The following is an 11765-nucleotide window of genomic DNA, read 5'->3' as shown; positions in this document are numbered from 1 at the left end:
CAAAACCACTTTTTTTTCTAAAGCTATATTTCTGAAACAGTTTATTTAAGATCCAAAGTGATTGTCCCCAGGGATGCACAACATCCTAAACTATATGTAGATATTTTAGTTAGTCCCCTTGCTCTAAAGGCACTTTAAGTAAAAAGTGGCACTAATCACCCCACTCTCCCCTACAGAGTCTATTGTTAAAAAAGGTCAGCAGAGGATCTACCTGCTGAGAAAGCTGAACTCTTTTAATGTTAGTGCGAAGATCCTGAGCACTTTTTATAGTTATTTTATTGAAAGCCTCCTAACTTTTTCTTTTATCTGCTGGTTCAGTAGCCTGTCCATTAAAGATAGGAACAGCCTACAGTACATAGTGAAAGTGTGCTCCAAAATAATTAGATTAAAACAGAGAGACCTATGTTCTCTCTGGATGGACCAGGTGGTCAAGAAGGGGACTCCATGACCCCTCCATGACCCCTCCATGACCCCTCCATGCTCTGTCTCAGCGGTTTTCACTGTTGCCTTCTGGCCGCCGTTATGACGTCCCACCAAGTAGGACCAACCGCTACGCCAAATCTTTTGTCCCCTCGGCTATCAGACTTTTAAACACAGACGGTAGTCATTTTAAGTAGCCTTTTGCACTTGGTTGTCTGTTTTTACTTTTACTTTTACTGCTGGATTGTGTATCACGTTTCAAGTTCAAGTTTCTTTAATAGTTGTCATACAGAAGTACAGAATACTTTTATACAAAATGCTTCTTACTGTTGCGCTCCAGAGACTGTGCAAGACAAGATAAGTATGAAATAAAATAACATAGTAAAATTAGTAGTAAAAAAAATGAGGTCACAGTGTTCAGTTTAGACATATGTACAATGTTCGATGCAGAATAGACGTAGTTACCATACAATATACAATACTGTGCAGTGTACTAATATACAATACTACAATACTATATAGTGCAAGGCAGAAATGGAGAAATGGGACGAGGTGCAATTTAGGTACAATTCACAGTAGGTGTATGAGTTGTAGTGCAAATCCTTTATCAATAAATATAAAGTGTAAGTGTGTTTGTGTGATCTAAAGTGTGGAGAGTGGGTGCTGCAGTGTGTTGTTTGTTTGAGTGAGTGTGTGCGTGTGGGTGTGTGTGCTGTGTGCATTTGATGGTTGTTGCATAGTGATTATTGTTCGTTTAGCAGCCTGATGGCCTGGGGATAGAAGCTTCTTCTGAGTCTTTCTGTGCTCGCCTTAAGACTCCGGTATCGCTTGCCTGACCACAGCAGTTCAAAGAGGCAGTTGTTCGGGTGGCTCGAGTCCTTAATAATTCTCTTAGCCTTCCCCTTGCACCGCTTGTTGTAAATGTTCTGGAGGGTGGGAAGCCCCCCTCCAATTGTGCGTTCAGCTGAACGTGTCACTCTTTGTAGTCTGCTACGGTCTTGTGCAGTGCTATTCCCAAACCAGGAGGTGATGTTGCCGGTCAGGATGCTCTCTATTGTACATGAGTAGAAGTTCCTAAGGATCTTCTGACTGACTTGGAACTTCCTTAGGCGCCTGAGGAAGTAGAGGCGTTGTCGTGCCTTCTTCACAACACTGTCAATGTGTGTGGTCCATGTCAAGTCCTCGGATATGTGGGCTCCGAGGTACTTGAAACTGTTCACTCTCTCAACCGGTGCCCCGTCGATGCTGAGGGGGCTGTAGTCCTTGACCCCCGACCTCCTGAAGTCCACAATCATCTCTTTTGTTTTGCTGACGTTCAGGGAGAGGCAGTTCTCCTGACACCACTGTGACAGGTTCTCTACCTCTTCCAGGTAGGCCCTTTCGTCGTTGGCAGAGATCAGGCCCACCACTACTGTGTCATCAGCAAATTTGGAGTGTTTCTCTTTTTATTTGCCGTGCTGTCGTTGAGATGTTTTGTTGTTTGTTTGTCTTTGTTGCTTGTTGGTGAAGCTGCAAATATTAATTGCCCCACGCGGGATCAATAAAGTTGTCTGAATCTGAATCTGAATCTGAATGTTTGTTGGGAAAAAAAAAAAAAAAAGAAAATTGCAGATTTTAATTTTAAATATTTTGCCGATCCCGATCTTCGGAAAATCACGTGATCGGGGCCGATCACGTGATCGGATCGGGACATCCCTAATTGCAACCCTTCTTCTCCTGGTGGTTTGTGGCTCCAGTCTGAACTTTAAAACCTAACAAATTATCCTTCTTCTCCTGGTGGTTTGTGGCTCCAGTCTGAACTTTAAAACAACCACCACTACCACCACTACCACCACCACTACTACCACCACTACCACTATGACCACCACCACCACCACTACTACCACCACTACCACTATGACCACCACCACCACCACTACTACCACCACTACCACTATGACCACTACCACCAGCACTACTACCACCACTACCACTATGACCACCACCACCACCACTACTACCACCACTACCACTATGACCACTACCACCACTACTACCACCACCACCACTACCACTACTACCACCACCACCACTACCACCACCACCACCAATACTACCACCACTACCATTACTACCACAACCAGCACCACTACCACCACTACCACAACCACCACCACTACTACCACCACCACCACCACCACCACCACCACTACCAACTATATCAAGATGGCGCTGCTAAGACCGGCTGCCTATCTGTGCGCTCCGTCGAGACTGTGCCTACTTTTGTTAATATTTATAGTTTTGAGAGTTTTGTTTGTACCAACTGTAGGTGCATTTAATCTGTATGACCGTCAGTCACTCATAGACATTGGATTACGGGAAATTTACCAACTGGATTACTCTCTGGATCAGCTCGCCGAACAACAACAGTGGCCCGCCGAGATCTTGAGGACAATCGGACCAGACCTCGACCCACACAACAACAAAGGATCCAGGCGATGAGGAAAAAGAGCCGGTGTCCGAAACAGACTGAGAGCCAGGCGACACCGAACGCCACTACCCAGTATATTGCTAGCCAATGTACAATCAATAGACAATAAACTGGACGAAATCAGAGCAAGGATTCAATTCCAAAGAGACGTTAGAGATTGTAATGTTCTCTGCTTCATCGAGACGTGGTTGACGCCGGACGTCCCAGACCACGCCATCCAACCGGCCGACCACTTCTTCATACACCGCAAGGATCATACAGCAGAATCCGGCAAGCAGCGGGGAGGTGGAATAGCCTTCATGTTGAACAACAATTGGAGCAATCCAGCCAACGTGAAAGAGCTTTCGAACCACTGCTCCCCCAACCTGGAATATATATCCATCAAGTGTCTGCCTTTCTTTCTCCCGAGAGAATTAACGTCGATCATCCTGGTCGGAGTGTATATTCCACCACAAGCAAACACAGGCGACGCACTCTCGAAGCTCCACGACGAGGTAAATAAACTCCAGGCAGCTAATGTTGATGCTGCCATTGTAGTTGTGGGCGATTTCAATAGCGCCAATCTGAGGAAAGTATTGCCGGACTTCTATCAGCATGTGACTTGTAACACCAGAGGCGGTAACATTTTAGACCACTGTTACTCGCAATTCAAGTGTGGATACAAAGCTCATTCTGCGAGTGACTTCGGCAAGTCTGATCATGCGGCCATCTTTCTTTCTCCAGAGTATAGACAAAGAATCAAGTGCGCGCCGGTAGTCTCGTGAGAGGTGCAGAAATGGTCTGTGGAATCAGAGGAGACGCTCCAAGCTGCACTGGAATGCACAGACTGGAGCGTGTTCCGCGATAACACAGATAACATTAATGACTACACAGAGACAGTACTGGACTTTGTTCGTACTTTGGTGGAAGAAACAATCCCCACTACCACAATTAGAGTTTACCCAAATCAAAAACCCTGGGTAAACAAATCCGTCCGTGAAGCTCTGAAAGCGCGCACCACAGCATACAACGCCGGGCTCGTGGCAGGCAACATGAATGACCACAAGGTGGCGCGATACAACGTAAGGAGGACACTAATAGAAGCAAAACGGCGCTAGGAATAAAATGTAACTTCAGTTTGAACAGGCTGACTCCAGAGCTATGTGGCCTCAAAACGATGACATATTACAAAGGCACCTCCCTCAAACTGAACAGTGACATCTCCTTAGCAAATGATCTCAATACTTTCTATGAGAGGTTTGAGGCTGGGAATAACAACACCAGCCTACAAACCACAACAATGGAGGGGGGGGGTCTGCTAATGGAGACTCAGTGTTCAGGGTAACAGAGCATGAGGTGAGGAGAACCTTTAAAAAAGTGAATATCAGGAAGGCAGCAGGACCGGACGGCATCCCCGGCCGCGTCCTAAAAGTCTGTGCCGACCAACTGGCCCCGGTATTCACTGACATATTTAACCTGTCCTTGGAACAGGCTGTCATCCTCACCTGCCTGAAGAAGTCCACTATCATCCCTGTACCTAAAAAATCCAAGCCTGCTTGCCTCAACGACTACCGCCCTGTAGCTCTCACCTCCATAGCCATGAAGTGCTTTGAGAAGCTAGTAAAGGGCTACATCTGCTCCTCCCTCCCCATCAACCTGGACCCCCTGCAATTTGTATACCGCCCCAACAGGTCCACGGAGGACGCCATAGCCCATGTGCTGCACACAGCAGCATCACACCTGGACAAGAGGCAGGGGAACTATGTGAGAATGCTATTCATCGACTACAGCTCAGCATTCAATACCATAGTCCCCTCCAAACTCATAGCCAAGCTCAGGGACCTGGGCTTTAACTATGACCTCTGCCAGTGGGTCTTGGACTTCCTGACGGGTAGACCCCAGGTGGTGAGAGCAGGCAACTGCACCTCCTCATCCATCACCCTCAACATAGGGGCCCCCCAGGGCTGTGTTCTGAGTCCCCTCCTCTACTCCCTGTACACACATGACTGTGTGGCTCAGCGGAACAACAACACAATCATCAAATTTGCTGACGACACAGTAGTGGTGGGCCTGATCTCTGCAAACGACGAGAGGGCCTACCTGGAAGAGGTCAAGGTCCTGGCGGGACGGTGCCAGGAGAACAGCCTCTCCCTGAATGTCAGCAAAACAAAGGAGATGATTGTGGACTTTAGGAGTTCGGGGGTCAGGGACTACAGCCCCCTCAGCATCGACGGGGCACCGGTTGAGAGAGTGAACAGTTTTAAGTACCTCGGAGCAGCGTTTCCGTTAGCCGGTAATTACCGGTATTTGACCGGCAAAATCTGTTGAAGTCCGACATATTTACTCTCTCCGGTCTTAATGTCCGGTGAAAATAATTCCCTGAGTCTAAGCACAATTTGATTATTTGAATTGTATTAAAATAGGCTAAAATTAAATAGCCTATGCGATGAACGAAACGATCATTACATTTGTTTCCTCGTTGCTTCTAATAATGACAACGACGTCGTCAGCGAGAGCTTAGTGCTGGGTGTGCGAACTTTTGTGAAGCTGCAGAGCCAGAGCACTATCAGCACAATGCAGTATTCCAGCAGTACTCCAATTCAGCCATTTTCAGCCAATGTTGGGTGGGGGGCGCTGCTGTGCGGTTCCCAGAAAAGAGCCAATAACACTGAATCAGCTGCTCTGCAGCGCCATACTCTTTGCAAATAAGTCGTTGCGAGGTGGAGAGAGTCGTCACGCAAACCACGATAATGTTGCCGTCTCTCTGCTTTCTCAGTTCTTCGCTTGATATAATTAATACAAATGTCCAATATAACGGAATTCGTTAGCTCATAAAAATGTGATTATAACAGACTGCTGTTTAGTGTCGGACCGACTGCCCACATACGCGGTCTATTTTATTTCAAGTCAGCAGCAGCACGGAGTATCGAGGGACTTATTTTATTTGGTATATATTAATGACTGTATACGCAAAAGTAGCCTAGTTTTAAGTAATAATATTATAAATCTACATGCCTTGAGGATGACATTCTTTATATAGCCTGCCTATCAATTGTTTTAAAGCTCAATAAACTATGACCGGAATTAATCTCATTTGTCCGGTAGATTGAAATCTTGCAGGTCACGGAGACCGGCAACAATTTTTTCTAACGGAAACCCTGCCTCGGAGCCCACATATCCGAGGACTTGACATGGACCACACACATTGACAGTGTTGTGAAGAAGGCACGACAACGTCTCTACTTCCTCAGGCGCCTAAGGAAGTTCCAAGTCAGTCAGAAGATCCTTAAGAACTTCTACTCATGTACAATAGAGAGCATCCTGACAGGCAATATCACCTCCTGGTTTGGAAATAGCACCGCACAAGACCGTAGCAGACTACAGAGAGTGGCACGTTCAGCCGAACGCACAATTGGAGGGGGGCTTCCCACTCTCCAGAACATTTACAACAAGCGGTGCAGGGGTAGGGCTAAGAGAATTATCAAGGACTCCAGCCACCCAAACAACTGCCTCTTTGAACTGCTGCGGTCAGGCAAGCAATACCGGAGTCTCATGACAAGCACAGAAAGACTCAGAAGAAGCTTCTATCCCCAGGCCATCAGGTTGCTCAACGAACAATAACACTATGCAACAACCATCAAATGCACTCACAACACACACATCCACATGCACACACTCACTTTAAACAAACAACACATTGCAGCACCCACTCTCCACACTTTAGAACACCTAAACACACTTTATATTTATTGGTAAAGGATTTGCACTACAACCCATACCTCAGTACACCTTACTGTAAAGTGTACCTAATTGTACCTCATCCCATTTCTGCTTTGCACTATATAGTATATTATATATTAGTATATTGCATAGTATATTGTATATTGTATGGTAACTCAGTTACTTCTATTCTGCATTGAACATTGTACATATGTATACTGAACACTGTGTCTATGTACGTGACTTCTATTTTTTACTTCTATTTTTACATGCTATACTATTTTATTTCATACTTATCTTTTGTCTAGCACAGTCTCTGGGGCGTAACAGAAAGAAGCATTTTGTATAAAAGTATTCTGTACTTCTGTATGACAACTATTAAAGAAACTTGAAACTTGAAACCACCACCAATACCACCACCACCACTACCACTACTACCACCACCACTATCATCACAACCGACGTATCCATTACTACCATCATCTCCATTACCACCACCACCAACAATAACAACAACAACAACAACAACAGAAACAACCAAAACGAAAAATACTATCAACAAGATATCTCTCTGTTTGTATCTCCCCACCCAGGTCACAAGGCAGGTGTTCCCAGTGTGGACCTACTCCAACCTCCTCCTCCTCATCCCTGCCCTCCTGGTGACGGACTACCTGAGGTACAAGCCCGTCATCGTCCTCCAGGGTCTCTGCCAAGTCGCGTCGTTCCTGCTGATCCTGCTCGGCGAGGGGCTCGCCTCAGCGCAGTGGGCCATCTTCATCTACAGCATCGCGACGGCGGCGGACGTGGCCTACTTCTCCTACATCTACAGCGTGGTTCAGCCCCAGCACTACCAGAGGGTGACCAGCTACGCCCGGGCCGCGGTGCTGGTGGGGTACGCGGCAGGCGGCTCGCTGGCTCAGCTCCTGGTGTCTCTGGGCGGGGTGTCTCTGTACTGCTTAACCATCATCACTGTGTTCTCCGCCTGCACGGCGCTGTTGACCTCTCTCTTCCTGCCCATGCCGCCGAAGAAGAAAAGTCTATTTTTCACGGAAACGCGTTCTCCACCACGCGAAGGCGACCCGGGGGCCGAGGAGGACGATGCCGGGTCGAACGACACCAAAAACAACGGGCTCTCTCTCTCCTCCTTTTGGTGGACGGAAAGCATTAGCGTGGCCATGCGGTGCGCCGGAGGCGCGGCGAGGAGGCTCCTGTGGGACTGCAGGAAGTGCTACTCCTCCCCGGCGGTGCTGTCCTTTAGCATGTGGTTTGCCGCAGGGAGGTGCGGCTTCTACCAGGTCACGGGTTACGTCCAGATCCTCTGGGCCGACACGCAGCCCGACTGGCACAACTTCACCGCCTACAACGGAGCGGTGGACTCGGTGGCCACGCTGTCAGGTAAAGTGCGCTACGGTGGTAAACGGAGCCGCCCGCCGGGAATCATTTTGTGATGTTGATTGACTTCACTTTGCGCGATTGCGATGCTGCGTGAATCACTTTATTTCGTTGTGTGATTGAACATTTTATTAAAGGGAACCTGCATTGCTATTCCTAGCACTATTTGGGCAACTTTACACAATTCCTGTGAGTCTATTGAAGACATCTGTAAGGTTCAAAAAAATGCATTGTTTTATATTTCTAATCAAGTACTCAAAACCATCATTTTTCAGCCTCAGGATTTCAGGCTGTTATGGACTGGCTCCACCCATAAGCACTTTGAGTGACAGTCAGTCCTCAGAGAGAGAGAGAGAGAGAGAGAGAGAGAGAGAGAGAGAGAGAGAGAGAGAGAGAGGCGTCCAGCAGACCAGCGGCTGTTGCAGTGGAAAAAGACACTCTCTCTCTCCTTTTTGTCTTTCTTTCACTCTCTCCCTCTGTATCATTCTGCTCTCCGCGGGGCGGTGTTTCTGTGCGGGTCCCCTTCTCTCTCTCTCCCGTTCGGGGGGGTGTGCCGCGCGGCAGCTTGTGCTCCCGAATCGGGGGGGGGGACCTGCGCGCGGAGTGTTTGCACAGTGGTCTGTCTCTCTCCCTCTCTATCTCTCTCTCTCTCTCCCTCGCAGAGTGCATGCAGAGGTGTCGGGTTTCACTCTGCCTCGCAGTATGAGGAAGTGGTTTCCACTCGCTGTGTAGTCTAGGTAGATTGTGGGCGGGCATTAGCTCCAACCACAGAGCCAATCGCATCACTGTCCGCTTACCCAGGGCCCCGGTGACGTCACGATATGCCTCAAATCAGGATGACCTAATTAAATCTAGCAGGAAATGGTCTGAGCTGAATGAGAGCAATCCGCCAATATGGTATTTAGACACAAAAACACATTGATACTAACTCCTATTACTATAATACAATGCTAGAGACTGAAAAATGACATTTATAATGCATGTCACCTTTAACAGATTGCAGAATGGGTACAATACAGTACGGCTCAATACACACAATTGTTAAGGGGGATGCAGACCAGAGAAAGACTTTCGTCTCGTTTACAGCAGGGTCCCCCATTTTCAATTCATAATGACATTTATGACATACACAACATACAGATATACAGTACTGTTATATCCAGACATTTATAACATACAAGATATACAAATATACAGTACTGTTTATTTACAGACAGCGTTTCTAAAAGAGAATATATAGGGGGGGAGGAAACTGTACATTGGGGGGTGTTGGGTGGGGGGGGGGTCGGGGGTTTGGACATTTACCGGGGCCAGTTTCGAATAGGAGCCTCCCGTAGGTGCTCTTTGAGAGTGGTTTTGAAGGTTGGTAGTAAGGGTGCACAATATTGATTTTTTGACCCCGATATCGATACCGATAACTTTCTGCTCCTCAAGGTCGATACCGATACCGATAACCGATATTATATATATATTTATTGTAAAAATGATTCCTGTAGTTTTGACCTAACCAGATTTATCCTGACATGAGCGTTACTACTATGAAAAAAAACAAAGCCAAGACAATAATAAAAAAATTAAATAAAGTGACCATATTTATTTTTCCAAATAAATATAATTTGAATCACAAAATTCACAATATGTCAATAACTTGGCTTGTAAACACTCCTCTGCAAAGTGACGGCGGCTTGGAATTATGTACCTGGGCTCTAAATGACGAAGTAGCCGACAGAATCCTTTATCTTCAACGAGGGAAAAGGGCTGGTCGTCAAGTGCCATAATTTCTGTGATCAAGTTATATAGATCGCTTGAGCCCTTGGGTCATTTCTTTCAAACGTCTTTAATTTTGCAAACGCCTCGTCATAAGGTACAAGCTCCGCCGGTTCCTTTGCAGCTGGCTTTGGATTTACAGCAGTTTTAGCTTCTTGCGCATCGTCGTAGGCTTTTAACACACCATTGTAGCGGTGGTGATGTTTCAGGTGACTTATTAGGTTGGATGTGTTATAGCTTGTTGCCCTTTTCCCTCCTCGTGGAATTTCTGCATTGCATTTGTTACAAATAGCAAGCAAACGGTTTTCCTCTGAAACTTTGAAAAAGTCCCACACTACTGACGCCATGTTTGTTTACTATCCGCGCTGCTTCTGAAACTTACGTGACTACGTCACAGCCAGGCATGAGAAAGGGACCGCTGGATTTGTGAAAAACTCCCTCTTCCTAAACCACACGCTATCAGTCGTACCACAGTACTGGCAAAACGGGAGGAGCCTACAGTAAAAACAAACGCCCTTCATCCCAATCCACCCACACCGCATTTTTTATTTTTTTTTAAATATATTATATAATCGGAGCTATCAATAATTGTATCGGGTTTATCGGGATGACGTCATAATTATCGTGCATCCCTAGTTGGTAGGGATTCACATTATTTTACGGCTGTGGGTAGGGCGTTCCACATTGTTGTGGCATAATTGCGAAACGTGTTTAGTCCCTTGTTTGAGCCGAATCTGGGTTGAACATGATTTGTGGAACTCCCTCTGGTGTCGTGGAATTCACTGACCTTTGTAAAGTTTTGTAAAGTGTACTTATGTATCTGTTGTTTCGATTGTTTATGTTTCCTTTCCGTTAAGTGCTTCATGTAGTACAGTATAGTCTTCCTTTCTGCAGCACAGTTGCTAAGACCTCTGGGAGAAATTACTCTGAAAGTCTCGAAGTAACAAAGAATAAATGCAGGGTTTCTACCGCTATATGCAAACAGGATCTGCTAGCATGAGGAGCACTGGTTGAAAGCAGGGAGCCGTCCATAAGATCCATCAACATCTCATTTTATGGGCGCTTTACCCATTTTCAATACGCCATCCCATTCAGCTATCAGTATTTCACAACCCCCAATCCACAGCAGACAATAAAACCAGCATTAATTAGACTGTCTAATTGCCTGCTCCTCCTGTCCCTGTGTGGCGTTGTTCGCCAGCTGCTGCCACCATCCAAGCCACTGCACTTTTTTATTGATTATAGTGCAGATACATTCCTATATTCCCTGGGAAACACAGGCAATTATTCTGTGTAAATCGCATTCCCCCTTGTTCGCCTTGTACTTGTAAATGCTTCCGTCCAAACACGCTGTGAAGCTGCAGGGCCCGTATCTTGATATTTCCCTCAAGAGTTCTTGTGTATGCAGCGCTCATAAAGCACCCCGGGGGAAATGCGTGGTTAAAACAGGAACGGGGGGGGGGGGGAGGGGGGGCACATGAATATGGATAACCAAGTCGCTTCTGCAATTTAAGAGAGAGTAGGGGAAAAAATAGTACAACATAATTAACTGTTTTCGTGCCGCATGTTAAAAAGCTTTGTGCTAGATCTACCCTGTTTCGCAAAAACAACATGCATAAAAGATAGAGGAAGTGCAGTAATTGTTTTGGAGATTTCACACAGAGTCACACCTTGACTTGCACCTTGTTTTTCTGTTTATTTTTCCAAATGTTTTATATTCAGAGTTAATTATATTATTTACACAGTTTATTTTTTTATCATATATTTATATTCAGGTTATGAATGAATTCTTTATTTCGAATGTTTACAAATAAACAAGTGAAAAGGATAGGTTTGAAGCCAATTGGCCTAATTCAAAAACTAATTCAAAAACAAAGGCCAAGTCTGCAAAAAAGTTAAAGTTTGCTAAATGAAACAATCAACAAAACCGATCCCGAAAAGAACATTAAGCCAACATAGGAAAATCAATACTTAATCTGCAAAACCCGAGTTACATGGCAGAGAAAACAGACAAACA

The 11765-nt window shown here is 45.9% G+C and overlaps 1 protein-coding gene across 1 annotated transcript in view; it reads left to right on the top strand.

Moving 5' to 3' along the window:
* Positions 1-11765, top strand: part of LOC311223576 (thiamine transporter 2-like) — a gene marked incomplete at both ends in the record, with an annotated part of 108774 nt that overhangs the window by 45018 nt on the left and 51991 nt on the right. Inside the window, one exon of the mRNA XM_084308355.1 lies at positions 7183-7984. Coding sequence (XP_084164481.1) covers positions 7183-7984 — 802 coding nt within the window. The remainder of the gene's footprint in view (positions 1-7182; positions 7985-11765) is intronic.

Source organism: Notolepis coatsorum, assembly GCF_963971535.1.
Source record: "Notolepis coatsorum genome assembly, chromosome: 2".
Lineage (NCBI taxonomy): Eukaryota > Metazoa > Chordata > Actinopteri > Aulopiformes > Paralepididae > Notolepis > Notolepis coatsorum.
Note: the sequence above shows the minus strand (reverse complement) of the source record. Positions and strands in the feature narration are given on the sequence as shown.